The sequence below is a fragment of the Neopelma chrysocephalum genome, unplaced genomic scaffold, assembly GCF_003984885.1.
Source record: "Neopelma chrysocephalum unplaced genomic scaffold, ASM398488v2 Primary Assembly neopelma1_44, whole genome shotgun sequence".
Taxonomy (NCBI): domain Eukaryota; kingdom Metazoa; phylum Chordata; class Aves; order Passeriformes; family Pipridae; genus Neopelma; species Neopelma chrysocephalum.
The window spans coordinates 7707461-7727477 of record NW_020897703.1 but is presented as its reverse complement, the minus strand read 5'-3'; the positions used below and the strand labels follow the sequence as shown (position 1 = coordinate 7727477).

At 38.8% G+C, this 20017-nt stretch overlaps 1 protein-coding gene across 1 annotated transcript in view; it reads left to right on the top strand.

Moving 5' to 3' along the window:
- Nucleotides 1–9028, top strand: part of WDR12 (WD repeat domain 12) — a 9706-nt gene extending 678 nt beyond the window's left edge. Inside the window, exons 3-13 of the mRNA XM_027678302.1 lie at nt 1187–1281; nt 1926–2032; nt 2890–3005; nt 3398–3552; nt 4224–4269; nt 4451–4536; nt 4718–4858; nt 4970–5075; nt 6212–6344; nt 7132–7204; nt 7942–9028. Of these exons, the coding sequence (XP_027534103.1) occupies nt 1187–1281; nt 1926–2032; nt 2890–3005; nt 3398–3552; nt 4224–4269; nt 4451–4536; nt 4718–4858; nt 4970–5075; nt 6212–6344; nt 7132–7204; nt 7942–8019 (1136 nt within the window). The 3' untranslated portion in view covers nt 8020–9028. The remainder of the gene's footprint in view (nt 1–1186; nt 1282–1925; nt 2033–2889; nt 3006–3397; nt 3553–4223; nt 4270–4450; nt 4537–4717; nt 4859–4969; nt 5076–6211; nt 6345–7131; nt 7205–7941) is intronic.
- Nucleotides 9029–20017: the final 10989 nt, after the last annotated feature.

Genomic DNA, 20017 nt, shown 5'->3' with positions numbered 1-20017 from the left:
CTAAACACCTCTACCGGGGCTAAACACCTCTACCGGGGCTAAACACCACTACCGGGGCTAAACACCTCTACCGGGGCTAAACACCTCTACCGGGGCTAAACACCACTACCGGGGCTAAACGCCTCTACCGGGGCTAAACGCCTCTACCGGGGCTAAACGCCTCTACCGGGGCTAAACGCCTCTACCGGGGCTAAACGCCACTACCGGGGCTAAACGCCACTACCGGGGCTAAACGCCTCTACCGGGGCTAAACACCACTACCGGGGCTAAACACCTCTACCGGGGCTAAACACCTCTACCGGGGCTAAACACCTCTACCGGGGCTAAACACCACTACCGGGAGAGATGCTCCAGAGGCTGGGATAGTGCGTGCCCAGCGCCACAGGCCAGGCTGCCACAGCAGATGGGAGTGGAAGCGCTGCCCAAAACCTGGCACAAGAACTGATGAAACCAAAGGTTTGGGTTTTATGAAAGCCTTTGAGAAAAGCTCAGCCATTCTGTCAATGCCAGCTGAAATGGGCCTGACTGACTCAAAAGATTTTCTGGGGAAAGACACCTGTGCAATGCTGTTGAAAAATCCCGTGTTCTATAAGAAACTGGACCAACGATATCTTCTTGAGACTTCTGCAAGTTGCTTTTAACCCATGAAGTCGCAAACAACCTTGAATAGAAAGCTAGTGCACAGTGCAGTGCTTCTGCCAAAATGTGGGGCCTTTGTCAACTATGCCATTACAGAGGGAGAAGTGTGAACCAAAAGTTCCTAGGATTTTCATTTTGCTGCCACAAATACAGGGCTCTAGCTGATGGTAACAAAGATGTGGCCTAGCAGTGGCAAGCAAGTGGGAGTACCACTGGGGTTTGATTACACATAGCTACAGAAAAAATACAGTAAGAGGCGAACTTAACTCTTTGAACTGAACAGCAAATTTTCCATCCTCTCAAATAATCCACTGGGATTCATGGGTTGCCCACTTAAAACTGGGAGAAGAAACTAACTGATTTGGTTGTTGGTTTTTTTTGTCATTTTTGGTTGGTTTGGTTTGGGGGTTCTTGTTTGGTTTTGTTTTGGTCTTTTTTTAACCTCTTCCTGTCTCCTTCTCCTGTACTAGCCACAAAATGATGCTATTCTTGATGGTATCAAATAAATAATGACACCTGAACATGGATTTTTCCTAATTTGTTTTAGAGGATCACAAATATGTGGAATTTGATTTCCTTATCAATGGCCAGTTCTTGCGAGTGCCGCTGGTCACACATATGGAAATGGAAAATATCTCCACGGTAAGTCATACTCAATTTCTCCCCTTCTTGGGCAGCAGAACAGACATAGCCAGTTTACTTCAATCTCCTTTGGGTATTACACTATTATCCTGACTAGGTAGATTTCCTTGCTCAGTTTTATTTCTTTTATGACTTTCCCAGGAGAATTCCATGTATTTTTAAATCCATTCTGAACTGCAAAGTGATTAGAGACTATGGGACTGAGCAGTGCAAGGAACATCGTTACCCATTCTTTTGTCTGTATACAGTCCAGAGGGAAAATTCTTGTTTCATTCAGTTCATCGTTAATATGTTTTTGTCTCTCACATTGGGGGATAATGGGGAAGGTTAATATTACCTCTAGAAAAACATTGTGAAGTGCTGTAGACACCAGTTTTATATGGTAAATACAGAAGAGAATTCAAGAAGAGCAAAATTACTTGCTTTTGCTTTCAGCTTGCTATTAATAGTAACTTGATAAAAATATGGAAAGCAATATAATTCACGCTTTTTTCCTAAAGTCTTCAGTTCCACTATTGTGGCAAAGGACTTGGATACCAAGATCTTTGCTTTTGTGTATTTGTACCACACTACAGTTAAATTTTATTGTTATTGATTAAAAAAACCGAAACCTCAATAATTAAGTACTTTTTCTGTGAGCTCAGGAAGAAGTGGTGGAAATAGAGTATGTGGAGAAATATATGGCCCCTCAGCCAGAAGAATGCATCTTCCACGATGACTGGATCAGTTCTGTTCAAGGCACTGAAGAATGGTACCACACTAAGCCAATTCTAAGTTTTGTCTTGCTTATTCCTGTTCCTCCATAGTGTTAAATGGGTGGAGTTTTTTCCCCTCTTTGCTCTATTTCTGTTTTATTTTTTTTAACCTGGCAAGTCAATCAGCTACTTGCTTTTGTAAGCAGTTCACTGACAATAACTGTAACACAAGTAGAAAAAAGCCAGAGTCACTAAACATGAGGTATTGCTAATATCATCATGGCTAGGCTTCACGAAGGAAGATTTGGGAAGGGCTCTACCCATGTTTGTTGCAAGAGTTGCTAATATAAACAAACAAAACAAATGCTGTTTACTATCCTTTCTCTTAAAGTACAGTGATATTTCCTCATCTCTTTTGCTTAAACCCTTGACTTCCAATGAGACGCTCATTAGCAACAAATAGAATAGTGTGACTTTATGCAGAGTTTATCTTTAAAAAAAGCCAAACAGCCATAATTGTCTTTTTCTACTGTGTTTTCACATTCATTTCCCAGTCAACCAGATGATGTTCATATGTTAAGCAATGGTCTGAAAATGCTTTGAGAACCTCTAGTAATATACCAGAAACGACAAATTAAATTTTAAATTATGTAAATTATATAAGTGATTTTTACTTACCAGAATATGCAGCACTCTCTCTGCTTTTCCTTCTGGCCTGTACTCCTAGCCCCTCGCTTCTAGGCTTTAATGAAGCTTTACTCTGTAACAAAAAGATTTTTTTTACTTTTCCAAGCTATTTCTTTTTAAACCAGTTATTGTGCTAATATTTTTCCAAGTTTCTGGTTGAGGCTTTTTTTCATAAAAACACTGTTGGTCCTAAAGACAATGATGTGTCAAATTTTGTACCCTGTAGGATATTAACTGGCTGCTACGATCAGACTGCTCGAGTCTGGTCTTTGGAAGGAAAATCCATCATGACAATAGCTGGGCATACAGAAGTAGTGAAGGATGTGGCATGGGTGAAACAAGGTCAGTATATATGTTAGGGGAGTCGTAATACTTTGAGTTATTGGGGGAGAAATGTCAAGATTCCTCAACCATGAATATTTAATTATCTAAATGCTATAATTATTTCAATCTCTGTCAGTGGTGTTAGAAATGAAGTCATGGTGTGGGTAAAATAGTTTTTTAACAGTAATTGAATATAATTAGTTTAACATGTACCTTGTCTATCCACCTTGCAGTCTTCATTAGTAAATATTGGTAAATATATTAATTGTACTTGCAGGGTAACATGATGTAAACTGAAATACATACGAGATTCTATCCATCTGCTATTTCTTCTCTGATTAGAATAATTATAGACTATAAAGACTTTGGAAGGCCGAGTTGGGTGTGAGCGTAACTTTTTTCTTCCTCAGACAGTTTATCGTGCCTGTTACTCAGTGCTTCTATGGACCAAACTGTCCTGCTGTGGGAGTGGAACATGGAGAAAAACAAAGTGAAAGCCCTTCACTGCTGCAGGGGACATGCTGGGAGTGTAGACTCCATAGCTGTGGATTGTACGAAAACCAAAGTGAGTGACTCCGGGAAGGAAGCCTTTGTATTTTGGGATGTTAGCAGCCCATATCCCAAAAATCGTCTTCTTGTCCCTGCATAGGTACTTGTCATAATGTTTTTCGGACTGACACACTGATAAGTTTCCAGCCTGTTATAAAGGTGGTTATTGAGAATTAAGAGTGCTATATCAATGCTAAGCCACAGAATCATAGAATCATTTAGGTTGGAAAACAAGTTAAATGTTTGTTTTAAAGTATATTTTACTTTAAATGCATGTGAATTTTGTGTTATGGTGAGCTATTTTCAAATTTGACCTAAATTTTCACAGTGGTTTTAGTGGGGAAAAAAATTTCCAGAGTGGTACTTAGAAAAAGCAGGTGGTAAAGAGGTTCTTTCCCTTCATGCAGGAATTCAGCAGTTACAAGCACTTGCATCAAAGGTGGAGTTTTTGCTCCCAGCTTGACTCAATATCAGACAAGTTAAAGTAAAACCTTTTGGTGCTGAAGGAAATAGATATTTAGTAGATATTTTTCCTACAAAGGAAGGAAAAAGAATAATTTTATCTATGGCAAATGTTTGTTTTAGGATCCCAGCACAATTCTTCGTGTGTTATAACCATTGGGTAATTTTTCAAGCAGGTCTGTCTTACAAGGATCAACTTTTAACCAGATATTTTTGTTCATACAGTTCTGCAGTGGATCCTGGGATAAGATGTTAAAGATCTGGTCTGCAGGTAAGATGTAAGCTTGTAAGGCTATATTAAGTTACTGGTTTGGTTAATTACACAATTTCAGGTATGGTTATCCACCTGCATGATATTTGTAGGCACTGTAAATGCAGGGTTTCACTTAATTACTTGCATGGAGATGGAATTCAAAAACTTCTGGCTCATGTCTGCCTGTCTTCTGTCACAGTACCTACAGATGAAGAGGATGAAATGGAAGAAGCAGCAAACAGACCACGGAAGAAGCAGAAAACTGAACAATTGGGACTAACGAGGGTAAGATGAGCTCCAGGTTTGTCCAGGATTTTTCTTTAGAAGTGTGGCCACACAAAATTTCTCATTGTTAAAAATGACTGTATGAAAACTTCTGATGTGTTCAATCAGACACATTTTTATTTATTGAAAGAATTGATTTTTTGGATGATATTCAACCAAATCTGTCACCATTAAATTCTAGACTCCCCTGGTAACCCTCTCTGGCCACACAGAAGCTGTCTCCTCTGTGCTGTGGTCAGATGCTGAAGAAATTTGCAGTGCATCATGGGACCACACCATTAAAATCTGGGATGCTGAGACTGGAGATCTCAAATCTACTTTGGTGAGATCATTATCCTCTGTCTGTAGGTTCAGCTGAAGTCCAGCTCAGAGAAAAAGAAGTTGCGCAAAACAGTAGCTCCCCTCTTAGAATTACTGTTTTCTTTTCTGACAGACAGGAAACAAAGTGTTTAATTCTCTCTCCTTCTCACCACTGTGTCGACGTCTGGCATCAGGGAGCACTGACAGACATATTAGGCTATGGGATCCTCGCAGCAAAGGTGAGCTAAAAACAGGCATGGTTTCAGCATTGTTTTTCAAAATCAGAACTTTTTCCTGTTGGGAGACTGTTTTCTGGTCCCTCTGCTTGAAACCAGCCACTTAGGGGCTTTTATTAAATACAAATATTACATCTATTTTCTGTAATCTGGTGTAAGACTTCTTTTGTTTCCTTACGTAGTAATTTAGAAATCTAACTGAGCTTAGGTTTTGCTTCGTTTTTTTCTTAAACTTACTAATGTTCAACTGTGCAGTTGCAGGACTGAACCTTTTTATTTTTTTTTTTAAGGTTCATACTTAAGTTGGTCAGACCACCATTAAAGTGAAATAGTAGTAACTTAGACATGGTACTCTATATCATAAACAGATAGGATTGTGGATATTGTGACTGAGCCCACCAGACTTACGTTCATGGGCACGTTTCATAGAATAGAATCATAGAACAGTTTGAGTTGGAAGGGACCTTAAAGATCGTCTTGTTCCAAAACCCCTGCCATGGACAAGGACACCTTCCACTAGAGCAGCTTGCTCAGAGCTCCTTCCAACCTGGCCTTGAACACTTCAAAGGATGGGGCATCCACAACTTCCCTGGGCAACCTGTTCCAGTGCCTCACCACCCTCACAGTAAAGAATTTCTTCCTAATATCTATTCTAAAACTACTGTCAATTCAAAGCCATTCCCCTTTGCCTTGTCAGTACATGCTCTTGTAAACAGTCTTTATCTTTCTTGTAGGCTCTCTTCAGGTACTGGGAGGCCACAGTTAGTAAACAATGTTTGCTTCTTTAGCTTCTGTAAATCTATAGCATCTTAGATGTTGTTAATAAAAGCATTTTTTTGTTTGCCTTGTAGAAAAGACATTGCAAAGAGAGTTTAGTTATGAGAAAATACATTTTGAGTTTTGTTTGGGTTTTTTTTGGTTGGTTGTTGTTGGAGGCTTTTTTCTTCCCCAGAATTTTGTGTGACTTAAATTTTTGTTCTCTTTCTTTAAAGTTCGCTCTGATTTTTTGAAGTTACAATTACTGGTGGGAGAAACACTTAACTTGAACACAAGGAAGTTGCTGACTGCTTTCCTCACTGAATTTTGTATGCAGTTGGCATCTACTGATGTCTGGGTTTTTTTCCTCCTTTTCTCTTCAGATGGCTCCTTGGTTCTGCTGTCTCTGACTTCTCACACAGGCTGGGTGACATGTGTGAAGTGGTCACCTACCCATGAGCATCAGCTGATCTCTGGTTCTCTGGACAACATTGTGAAGCTTTGGGACACGAGGAGGTAACATAAACCTGCATTTTGTTGTTCAATAACAAAAGCAGTCAGAGACATTGATTAGAATCTCCTGTGGCATCTGTGAGAATCCTCTAGATTTTGGGAGTCAAGCTTATAATAAAAGAGAGAAAAATACTTTTAGGCTACTAGGGGGCCTGTGGCTTAATATCTGAAGGGGCTGCATGGTGCTCCAATGGGACTTACCTGGCAGTAACAGCAGTGTTTGGTGACACGCAAAAAGCAGCAACCGTAACATTGCCACTGAGATTAGGAACAGCAGGTGGTCTGCTGACCACTATTCTAAGGAACAAAATAATTCTCTTTTTAAGGAAAGAGCCTAACAGTGTGAAGTTTCGCTTGATATGCTTTTCAGATCCTTTGTTACAGGTTTCCAAGCAGTGAAATGCTTTGCATTCATAAGACAGAAATGGCTTTTCTGGGAAATCCACACAGTTGAGCAGCATCCACACATGGAAGAAAGAAACTAAATAATAAACTGTTCCTAAACACTGGTTAAATTTCAGTATCAAGGTAGTTTGCAACTAGATGAAGGATGTTGCTGCTTTGCTCTTTGGGGATGTAGGAGAGGATAATACTAATGTGATCAGCTCTGGGGAAAGCAGTGGAAACATCACAGATGGTAGATATCTGTACTTTCTTAAAGTATTTATAATTGCTTGATCACATCTGTTTGATAGCTTTGTGATATTATTTCTTCCAGGGACCAATTCTATTTTCTATGATTGCTCACGTAATTTCAAACATGTGACTGTAAATACCTGTTTTTTACTAGTTGCAAAGCTCCTCTGTATGACTTGGCTGCTCATGAAGACAAGGTTTTGTGTGTGGACTGGACAGAAGCAGGGGTAAGAATCTGAAGAGCAAGTTACTGAATTTATGAGTGGTGGTTAAGATGAGGGCTAAAAGCGGTCCTGGACTGGTTTTTCCCTTATGCTTAAAGACAGAAGAGAACAGGACGTTTGAGTTGTGCTGTGGTTGATAACCGGGTGTTACTGTCACACGCGCTGCAGCGCGTCCCCACACTCCTCTGCAAAGGAGTAGGGTGGGAGCTGGAGCTCTGTAGCATTAACTCAGTGTTATACGGATATTCCAAACAAGGAGAGCCACGAGAACAGCACTGCACCTCACTGAGAAAATACACATTCCAGGGCACCATTTTCTGCCACTGAGACTAAAGTGGCAGCATGAAGTGGAAGCTGGTGCATGCCAGTACATGTAGAAGAGGGAAACTATAAAATCCTCTATAGGAAACTTTCCTGCTACTGTAGTGGTACACGTGTTTAAAATGACCAAAAAAACCCCATTTTGTTGACATCCCAAGATTCTCATTGTGGCTCCTGTTGTCAGTAAAAGTCAGGAAAAACTTTAGCAACGTTCCTACAAAGACTTTACTTGTAATTTTAAGAGGAGGGTAAGAAACAAAGTTGGTTCTGCACGTTGATTCTGGGTTTTAGTCATACATTAACAGTTCATTATTCATTACTTCTTTTTATGTCTTCAAAGGAAAGAAGAATTGAGTCCTCGACTTGTGTACTTGTTTTGCTTATTTCTGATATTAATCACAGTTTTCTTCTCTCATCAGTTGTTACTGAGTGGAGGTGCAGACAACAAACTGTATTGCTACAGATACCCAGCTACAGCCACTGATGTTGGGGCATGAAGGTCAACAGCCAGAAGACTTTTTTTTAAAAAAAAAAGGATTTTTGCAGCAGTTGCTCTCTGTTAACATCCCTACGCAATCAACATCTGAAGAAATGATGAGTTTGTTGCTCAGAGGGCTGTTCCTGGTTTTGTATTGGTAACCTATATCCACATTTGTCGTAGAAAAATAGCAAAAAACAAATAGTATTCATGTGAAGCAAAGCAGAGGGAACTTCCTCCCTTTTTGGTGGCTTTGAATTAGCATCTTTTAAATGACTATTTGTGTAGCCCTTTTAATAAGAAGTAAATTGTTGCCCATACTTACAGAAAAACTACTCACTGACTAAATTATTTTTTGAGTTTACCTGTTTTCCCCTGAAAAAAAAATAAAGATCTTATCAACAGTTCATTGGTTTAGTGCATCATTTCAGAAGAAAATCAGATTTCAGCTCTCGTCTCAACAGGGCTGTTGGCAGTTCACAAATAAGTCCTTAATTGATAAACCCAGGCTTTTTTCCTAGGATGAAGATTTGGTATGTTTGCAGTGCAAGGGGCCTGATATAAAGGAACTTGACAGATTTACTGGCAGATGAAATATTCCAGTTTGTTGGAGCTCATAAATTAGAGCTGTAGATGTCTCTGTAAATGTGCCTGCCTTGTGCCACAGTACATGTGTTGCAGTACAACTAATGCAGTATCTTGCTTCTAGAAAGCAACAGATGTATTGAAACAAGTGGAGGATCACACAGAGAAGGCAGAAGAATAAGTGATTTGTTCCTAGAAAGAGTGGATACAAGAAGCTGCTATAGCTTTTAGGTTGATAGAGAATAAGTACTATCCAAACATGCTCAGTTTCTCTGCTGGTAGTTTTGCTTTTGGTTCAGCATTAAAATGAAAAAGCTATTCCTGCAGCTTGTTAGATGCATATATGTGATGTTAAACCAGCACATAGTTCAACAGTGTGGAAACCAAACTTGAATAGTCTCACTAATGTCTTGCCTTTCAGTAAATGTAAGACCTGTACAGAACAACTAAGTCAAATATTTTAATTGCAAGATAATTTTCTTTGAAGAGTGACAGCTCTGACCTTCAGGTTTATAAGATAGACAAGTTCTGAGTAAGGAGTTTTAAGAAATACCAGAACAGCAAAACTGTAGTGAAAATGGCAAGGGTACAGGGGAAGACCTCTGATCCCTTTGGTCTGCAAGTGAAGTACTGCAATTAACAGAATATTAACAAATGCTGCTTACAAGGCATTGGTGTCTTGTCCTTATTATCCATGTGCATATTCTTAGTACGTGTTTGTCCTTTCTAAAGCAATATATGCCATTATACATTAAATATAGCAACTAATTTTTTTCTTCTTTAAACCTGATTCATTTAAAACATTGCCTTCTATTTACTGCACAGACTGGAACTTGCAAATAAGGTCTGAACAGCTATTTTGTTTTGTAAACTTACCAAAAATACAAAGCATCTTTTGAGCAGGAACATGCAGCACTCCCTTGTCCTCACTATTAGAGATGTGTATAGTTTCACACCACACTTGTGGATATGCCAGCCTATTCTAGCAATCATTGGCCTACTGTTCATAAAAGTTTAAAAAGATCTGTAATGATTTTTTAGTATTAAAACAAAAAAAGAGTAATATCCTCCCTCAGTAATCCTTAATACAGTACACTTGACTTTTGGAGGTCTTAACCAAGTAAAGTTTGCAGATGTTTTTAGTGGAAAGCAAGGCAGTGAAGACAGTTAGGAAACTAGTTTGTTTCATTTCTCTTCAAGACTCCCAGTGACAATTCCATGTAAAATCTTGAGCTATTTTGTGTATTATGTTTATTACACTCTTCAGTTTTTCTTTCAGATAAATTACACCCGAGCATGACTTCTAGAATTGCTGTAGTATTTTGCAGTCAGAGAGCTGTGGAGCACCTCCAGCCAATTAAGTAGCTGATAAAAATAAATGGGTTCCTCTTATAAGCATATGTCTAAAGACTCATAAATGCAAGACAGGTGACCTTAATATGATTTCTTGCCTTCCCCAAAAGATTTACAAAATACTTTTTGAAAAGGTCATGTCACTTGAAGTGTTGGCTTAGCTTAGAAAGATTATTAATTTCGACTTTAGAAACCCCAGCTGGCATTAGTTGTTTCACTTTCAAACATTAAATCTATTAGATTTACTACACTTATCACCTGTAATAGATACACAGAACGTACCTAGAAAGGTAGGTTTTGATGGACCACAGTTAGAAGCAGGAGCATTTTTACACCTTCCTCGGAAAAGTACCGTGGCAGACAAAGAAACAATAACGTAAACCATATTAACAGGAAGTGATACCAGCGTAAGTACAACAATTTTTGAATGCACCTGTATTAACTCTGTCCATAAATTATCCTAAAATCTACAAAAATACTTTTTAGACTTAATACTTTTTGACTGGCAGTCCTTTGGATAATCTGTAATCTTAATTTAAATGTTTTATAAGACTCTTCTCTTCCACGCAGTTCTTTCATTTAGAATAGTGATGTGAAATTACAATGGCCAGCCTGATTTTAAAACTGCAAAAGAATTGAGTCAAAAACAAACTTCACAATCCAGAATCGAGGTGCTGATGGTGATTTTACTCACAAAAATACTTTTTTCCTCTCCTAAAAACCATTTCTGCATATTCATAATGCCCTGGTAGGATAATATGAAACAGTAAAGAACTTCTATGTACTCTTAATTTCCTTGATCATACTACAAGTGAGGGGAATAAAGACAATGGTCAATTACTGCAACTGACCTATTTTTTTTAATTGATGTGAAGTAGGGGGTAGGCTCGTTTTTGAGAGGCTGTGCAATACACATTGTTCTACTGCTATTTTTTTCATTCTGCACTGACCTCCTGGCATAAACTGTTCACTTTACTAGCACACGTAAGCTGCCTCTGCAGTTTGCAAACCCCACTATGCATTGACACACACATTAAAAGCATTAAGACAAGGGTTCACCCACTTGGTCCTTGGTTTAATGTCACACTTGGGTTTTCTGTTCATGTGTTTTCTTTTTCCCAGCTGGTTCTTTCAGCTTTCTTCTTGATTTGAGACTTTCATCTTTGCTTCTGGACGGTTGCCACTCCTTTCCTACAGTCCAGGCAGAGCACTGTTTTTTCTCTCTTGTTGGCATTTGGTTTATTTTTTTAATCTCGGTCTTCTCTCAACTAAGAGATTGAATTAAAAACAAGGGGAGGGGAAAGGAAACCAAGTGTTCCAGTGACCTAAACCAGTGTGTGTGGATAATGCCATCCACTGTGGCACCACCCACAAGATCAGCACCATGATCATGAGAATCCTCACCAGGGAAGGGCACGTCAGCTCACCCGCAGTACAGATCTTCAGCTGGTGCTGCTCTGCCTGTTCCATTCAACATACAGCCCATAACCTGGTGGTGAGGGTTTTCATTCAGGAAAAACAACTTACTGAAGTTTAAATTAATTTTGTATAAGTTGATAAATTTCCAGTATAAACTTACGATACTCCTCTAGATTTTATCACACATACCTTAGGAAATAGATCTAACTACATATGCTTAAAGCAACTTCTACAATTTAAACAAAAACATTTCAGAGAGATTGAAAGGAAAAACATGTAGAGAAAGTTTAATGAGGACTCCTGAGTTATGAGGTTTTCTCCTGCATTTTCTGACATTTCTGCAGCAGAAAGCACTAGATAGGCACATGCACAGATTCCCCAAAGGAAAAATACATACTTTTGTTACACTCTCAAGTTGATTTAAGTCTCATTAATTATCAGCTTGTTACTTAAATGTGTAATGGTGGCAGGTTGTGCCCTCTGCACCTCTGTATGACAGCTAAATGGCTGAGGAACATGGTTTTTCAAAGAGTAAGGCTGAAGATCATGCTCTGACAGGCAGAACTACAACCTACCCTTGATTTCTCACCCAACATCTAAGCAAACAGAACAGCTGTTTCTCTGGTTTAGCACCAACACCAGCATTGCAGTTTCCTGCAGTTGCATCCTGCCTGGCCAGCTCAGGTGAGAGAAGCACAAGGCTACAGTGAGCTGCACACACTATTATCAACTACCAAGAAGTTGTAGTAGTTGCAATTCATATACCAAAAAAAAAGCCCAATCAAGTTTGAATCACCAATTTTGTTTGATGTAAGCACATTGGCAGAGATCTTAAATTACACACAAAACTTGGGTTGAAATTAATTGTTGCAAAAAACAATTTAAATTGTCCTGTAAATTGCGTGAAATGAGTGGCTTTTCAGCTGCCAGTGAGAAGCTGGCTGAGTCTGGTCTAGGAAAGACAGCTGCTCTGTCTGGATGAGTCTATCAAGCCATCCAAATCAAGACATGTACAGTATGGAATGCTGAAAATGTAACTCAAACCACAAAAATGTAAATTTCTGTATCAGTTACAATATTCATATTCAAAACTTCAAAATGTCAATTTGCATGTCTGTGCAATTTATTCCATTGGAAAACTAGTAGCCTGTGACCAACAGGGGGTCTCAGTAGGAGTTTAAGATACTGTAAAACTAAATAAACATTTCAATAAATGCTCTGTGATTCCTACTGAGACTTTCAGCCTATAATGTATAATTTAAGCAAAGAAATTTCTTCAAATGTTTGAAACCATCTCTGAATGCAAACCAGAACTCACAAAAAATGTATGGAGAAACATGATATGCCAATTATAGCAAAACATCCCAATAATCTAGATTGCTAGATCCAAAAGAGTCCCTCTCATCACACTTCCTATTGTATATGGTCTATAAATTTAGAATAGAGAAGTTCTGATCTTCAATCAGACCACAGCTGCTCTAAACTGCATGTGAAAGACAGCTGAAATCACTTGGAAGAGCCTTCAGGAAATGCTCACTGAATTAATTCCTCTCCTTCAACTCTCCCTCTATCCCAATTCTTGAAAAACATTCCCACATGCACATACAGAGCTATCTCATGGATTTCTGCACACAAGATAGGTCAAAAAATGAGCAGAGGCAAAATACAGAAGAAATATTGGAAATTCAAACAAATTCACCAAAGAATGAAGATGAATATGCAGCAATATCTGATGCAGAGCTGGGTGCCAAATTCAAGATAAACCTAAGGATTATAAGCAGTCAGTATGAATTGATATGTAAAATATGAATAGATGAAAACGGCATCATTTTCCTTGCCACTAACGAGTACTAGTTACTTTCAACAGTCTCTTCGGTGTTGAGGTGAAATTGTGGGAGGGTGGGGGAAGCTTGGAGATTGGATTTTTGTGGGGGTCAAACCACCCCAGGACAAACAAGGCAGTCTCAATCACTTGTATCATTTGAGGAGTCCAAAATCGAGTATTAGAATCACATTATTGCTTTCTGAAGCTGGTCAACACCAGAGAGGAGGACTTTCTTAAATTATTCTCCACTCTAAGTGGTGTCACTACCATATCTGTTCACACATCCCTGCACACACTTACCATTTGGTGGAATAGCTCAGCAGTTTTGAGTTCACTGCAGTAACCAAAGTGTTACCACAGACTCTGCCAGTCAGGCTGAGAATTCTTTGTCATATAGCACTTGTTTGGAGATTGGGAGGATAACAACACCACACTCTCCTTTTTTAAAGTACTTGCAGCATTGAAGGCTACTGGGTGACATAAATTCCTCATTTGTGTGATCAGCAGGCACACTGCTGATCAAAGAGTGGATGTGGATATACAAAGCCATCTGCTCAAAACATGGACTTTGAACCAAAGTCTGAAAGGTGTGGTATGGGTATGCATTAGTGTCTGTTTTCTAATGTCCCCTGTTAAAGACAAGACAGTAATTTGTTTTCTAATTCAAAGAGCACAAACTTCCATCTCTCTCCCATTCTTTTCCTCTCAGGTTTTGTATCAACTTTAGCCTGGATCTGGGAGAAGTCATGCACATTTGAAAGAGCTTTTTCATCTTTAAAAAAAAAAATAAATCAGACTGTCAAAATCTGACCATTTCCTTGAGTTCCATCAGGAACCTGAATTTGTGTGCTTTTAAGATCACAGTCATCTTTGACTCTTGCATTATTAACTTCAGGGAAGAGATCTTATCTTTCAGCGGGTCTTGGATTGGTAGTTTGATATTTTGGTTACTCAGCATAAGATGAGGTGTTAGAATTCACTGTCAGTAGCTTTTCTATACCTTGAACAGGGATCAAGTATAGTTGGTGTTACACAAAAGACCTTATTTCCATCTTGTATCAACATGCAAATGGTCCTCTTGATATATCCATAGCATTTAAAAGAACCATAGATTTAACAGTCACAATATTTTGCCTTTAGGTTTAAGAGTATACAGAGACCCTCAACAGATATTCTCTGTTGCTTGTCAGAACACAGTACTTATCTCCTGCAGTTACAATACTAAACAAAATGTTTCCTAGATCTAAACAACACAAATTTAAACAGGTCCTGGTTTCAGTCGCACTGCTGTAATTCCAGAGCATGCCAGTTAAGGCAGTGAAGCCTTTCAAAATCAATGGACTTGATACAGATTTACAGAGGAGCCTACATGCAGCCTATCTGAATGTAATGTACAATGACTAGATTTTATATCTTGATGTAGCTGAAAATCGAGTCAGAACCAGTTTCCAAAAAATCAAATACTTCATGTCAGTGAAGCCTTTTCTAAAAGGAAATAAATAAGATTTGTCTTCATAGTAACTAAGCTTTGGACAGAATGGTAAGGGGAAGGAGATGATGGTTTTTCTCCCCTTCTAATCCAATCTATTTAAACAGAAGAATCAAAACAACAGATGTTTAATATGATACTGGTGCTACAGAATCCGGCATGAACTCACCAAAGATAAGAAGATGAAGTCCCTACAGTTTCCGTGTTTCAGTTTTACCAGTCTCTACACTGCTGCAATTTAAATGTGGAAGTCCAGACTGCCATGTTAAAAAGAAGCCATCACTTTTGCAAGAATGTATATTTAGATATTCTATTAAAATTACTTTCTAATCTTCCCTAAGTCTCAAGAAAAATAACAGAAAAAATTCCCTTTATAAAGTTCCTGGAAACATTACATCACTAGGAATAACTGAACTTCGGGGTTTAAGAAGGCAAAGACTTTTAAGCAGAAAACCAGAAAAACCTACCAGATCCAATCATATGGTAAAATATTCACATTCCTCTTCCCTTGTATTATGTCTATATACTCCTTAGCCATTTTTCTTCCCATTCATTTTTCTTCCCTATCATTTCATCATTGTTCCACATGAAGTCTGATACGGACATTAGTGACTCATTTTTTAATTAACTCTTCCCCCAACCCCAGGTACACCACATCTAACTGCACATGTTGTCAAAACCTGAAGGTCTTTCAGGTACCTTATCAGTTTGACCAATATGCTGGTTCTGCCACCCCCAGAGGACTCATGACAAAAACCAGTCAATACATTGGAATCGCCACACATTTAATTTTTCAATTACTTTTTTTTCATAGCCATAGCTGAGGAAGAAAATAAGCTAGGGCTCTTACTAATGTTCCAGGCAGATCAGAATGCAAGTGAAGCTGGAAAAATGACAGATGTCAGGGGAAAGGTTTTCAATTTCTTTTTTTTCTTAGTCCCCATTCACTCCATTGAATGCACTGCTGTCAATTCAATTGAAGGTACGATTGCAAGCATATGGTGCAGAGGTATTTGGAGGGACATGTGTCAAAAGCAAAAGCCATTTCATACTTCAAGAGAAAATCACTTTGCTAAACTCTGGTGCATATAAAGTACAAGCCAGCAGGTGTCGAAGATCTGGGGATAAACGGGAGCTCTACACCTCTCTTCCCCACCATTCAATCAGTTCAAGCTGTGTGCCTGCTCTGTGTCTTTCCCACACATCCTTCTGCTGTTCAGACTGGGCTACACAACCACCTCAGATTTCTACTATAAGCCCATCCAGAGATACATCAAATCCAAAAACTTCAGCCTGATAGGCTAACACTTGGCAAAGCCCTGTGCAGGTCTGTAGGGGGAATCTTACTGCTCAAGTGCCTGGGCAACAACAAGCAACAGCACTCCAGCTGCTATTGGACATTTTCAGTCAACAGATTGAAGGTGAGTTCAGTGCAACTGTTGGGCAGATAGATACACCTTGTTATCAAAACCAGATCCTTCACCCACTTGTCTACTGTGAGCTGGCAAGAGCAGAGGAGTCATTATTACTGTATGACATTTTAATTCTATTTATATTGAGAATACTGGGAATTCCAAATTAAAAAAAAAAAAGGGCATTGCCCAAGTTGGGCATTTGCAGTGTTCTAATGCACCGCTGCCCACGAGCATGACAACAGGTTCCTGTTATTGCTGTAAATACAGGGTTGCATTTATGGAACATGCACCTCTGGTACTTCTACATTGTGGGACATAAAATGGCAGAAAATCAACTTTATGTACTGTCTTTCAGCTCAGCATTTATTATTGTTCTTGCCCTGTCATAAGAAGGCAATGAGGGGCAGCCTGTGTGTGAATGCTGAAAAACATGAAGGCTAAAGTTTAAATTCCGACTATGCTGTAGTTACAATCAGTCCACTCCTCCCACGTTTCCCCAGAACATTCTGCTCACTTGGGCTCTTATATATTTTTACTATTTATACTTCTTTTACCTTCACACTGGCCTTTTTTTCACCTTTGGCAGGAACTACCAACATTCAGCCATAAAAACTACAGTATTTGATGTCCTCTGGAGCAAGTCTGCACAGAATACAGAGAAGCAATGCTGTGGATGAAAGATGAATCCCACAAGTTGTATCCTGACAACTGCAAACAAAATGGGGAATTCCAAAAAGTAAACATTCACTCATCCATACAAGTACTGTCTACTCCAGGGGAAGTGCTGCCTGCCAACAAGTTCACCAGGACTTAAGTGGATGCAAAGACATGTCATCAGTAGCTAAAAAACATACTATCTATTGCATCTCATGAGTGAGCTCAGAAAACAAAATCAAAAGAATCCCCTCCACACTTGGAGAAGAAAACCCTATTGTTCTCCATATTTGTTATTAAAACAGAAGAATGTGCTTAGCACCATGAACTAGTCACCGTAAGAGGAACCTTGCAACAATGTCTACTCATGTAGACACTTGCCTTTCAGAAGTCTCTCCTCCATTTTCTGTCTCTCCAGCAGTTGCTCTTTTAAGTGCTTTCTCTGAGCTAACAAAGGGTGAAGAAAAACTTAGCTCTGTTTTCTGCCTGAACCACTCTCCTCCGGGATGACAGTGTAGTTATGTGCTAAGTGCGCAGTTAAAACTCTAAAATAAAATGAATCAAAGTCACAATTGCACATCTACTGCTAGGCTACTGTACAACATTACCTGCATTCTTCAGTTGGTTTCACTTCCCCAAGTGAGGAGGTTATAATTACTATTCAGTATTTCTACACTTTTCTCCAATAGATGTCCAGTTTCTCTGGAATAGACGTGATCACCTCATCATACAGGCACGAAAAAAATCATAACAATAGAAATCTGTACGACTGGGACATATTCTAAGTTATTTTAAATTTATAGATTCTCTAAACAGAAACTGCTGCAGGTATAATAAGAGTCAGACTGATCTCCTTTTGCCTTTGCATCTTCCAATTTTCATAGGTTTAGACACAGATGAAAGTAAGGGTTACCAAGTCTGAGTTTAAGAAGCTGAAGGAGCACCTATCAGAAGGTGAACCTGCTTGAAGGCAGTCCCTGTACCTGTTGTCACATTCCCTGTCAGTCTGCCAGGTATTTGCCATTTCCAGATCCCTCCTGCTCATCTGCCTTCCCCCAATCCCCCACAACTGAGTGTGCAGCTTGCCATGGTAGGTCAGCACCTGATGCCTGTCTGCCTGCTGGAACAACCACTCCTGAACAGCAATCTTGCACAATTTACTCACTTTTTTCAATGAGAGAGAACAAAGTTAAAAAGTAACTTAAGTTTTTAAAATTTCTTTTCAACTTAAAAAATAAAATCTGAAGAATTCTGCAAAGACTTCTGGGAAGCAACATAAATCCTAATTCCTTGTCTTCCTACAAGCAAGTAAGAGATTCTGTGCTCATTTGCCCTTGAATATTCCCATTATCCTTGTATCAAAAAATCACATGCACAAGAATCTGGACATGAGAAGTATATGCTCAGTGGTGAGTTTTCCAATTTTATAATATGTGAAGCTTTATGAAGAAATGACTAGGAGTGGATTGTGTTTTCCAAGCCTGAGATATCTCATATACTTTTGTTTTATTGAAGTTAATCAAAGACGAAGCCAATTGTTTGAGATCCACATACTGTAAAACCAGTTAAACAACAATGCAAATAGCAGCCAGCTTTAAATTTGTTAAATGAATTCTTTGCCTCCCTTAGTAACCTTTCTGTGATTCTGCAAAACAGCTCAGCTCATATCCAAAGTCCCTGAACAGCCTGTGGACTTCCATCCACATCATTCTGTTGCAAGGAGGAAAATTTCTTTCATGTTAAGACAGTGGCTTTCCTACAGATGCAAAGTTTAAGAAAAGGAAAATGGTCATTTAAACTAAACAGCTGAAATGCATTCAGCACATTCAAGGTCATTTGCCAATCTATACTGAAGTACGAAACATTTATTCTCCTTCTCCCTCACTTTTTCCTCTTTTAAATCTCTTTGGCCATATTGTATATTAAAATTCCACCTATAAAAGTATTTTTATAGAATTAGGAAAAGAAACCTGATGAAATCAGGACATGGCTACAGAGCATTGTAAATGGAATCTTCTTGTTAAGTGTGACCAAAATTTTGGCGTATCATCATCTTCCTGGGGAAATATAAACAGTCACAATGTTATGAAGTACAACCAGAATTTCCGTAACAGTTTCTAAACACATTATTGAAACTATTTTTACAAGTAGATACTTGAGAGAACATTATCATTACACATTTTACACTGGAAGAATCAATAAATTGTAGAGATGGAACAATAGGTCAATGTGTTCCTTCTTTCTTGAGAAAGATTTTTTCCTAGACACTACAGAAGTCTCCCTTAAGCAACCCCACTGAAGAATGTGGAGAGAAGAAAGATGACATTTCCAGAAATACCAGTAAGCAACAAGCACAAAAAATAAACTGCAATCCAGAAGAATCATAAACATTCTGTACATGTTTTATTAGAAAGGAAATAGCTGCTTCCCAGAATTTTTGAAAAAAACCCCCACAACTAAAAAAAGACTAATTTCAAATCTTCTCCTTCAGCTTGCAGTCTGTCATTTAATTTCTTGTTCACCTTATAAATAAGAGTACAAGTATCTTATGTCACATTACAAGAGTTTTAAATTTCAGTGTTCCTGGTACTATTACGTCATGTGTGTAAATGATGGCACGTTCATTACTTAATATCTACTGAACTAAAAAAAGAAGTTACATACCTTCATAGTAGTTATCTTTCCTTGATATCAGCACAGTTATTTCCACTAAAGCAGTTGGTGTTGGCCAAACACAAAACCAGCATGGAGGAGATACAGGTTCTCCTTCTGTGTACAGCAGGTAGATCACCAAGATTTCAACATAACCTGCATCACAAGCACACTGATCTATTTGTTCTTACTCTATTCAGGTGAACCTCATTAAATAAAATTCTGTCACAACAGACACTGCAGTAGGTAGGACACACAAGTCCACAGCATTTGACATAAATTCTCAGCAGTTAACACACTTGCCTTAGCAGACAAAGCCATACCAGAAGCACACTGAGCAGCGTCCATTCGTCCCTTTCACACACATCACTAGCTACCTGAACCTTCTTAGTTCCCTTGTGCCTGGACCCACCCCACCCCATAGGTGGGTGGGAAGGAAGGAACTTGCGGGAAGGAAGGAACTTGCTTTCAAGAGTGAATTTCATCCTCATACAGTACAGCAGATTAGCAGAGAAAGAAATGTTGCCACATGTGACCAGATACATGTCACACGACACAGGTCAGCATTACAACTTTTTGATGCAGAGAGTTCTTTCATGGAGCAAGTTGTTTTCACACCAACGAG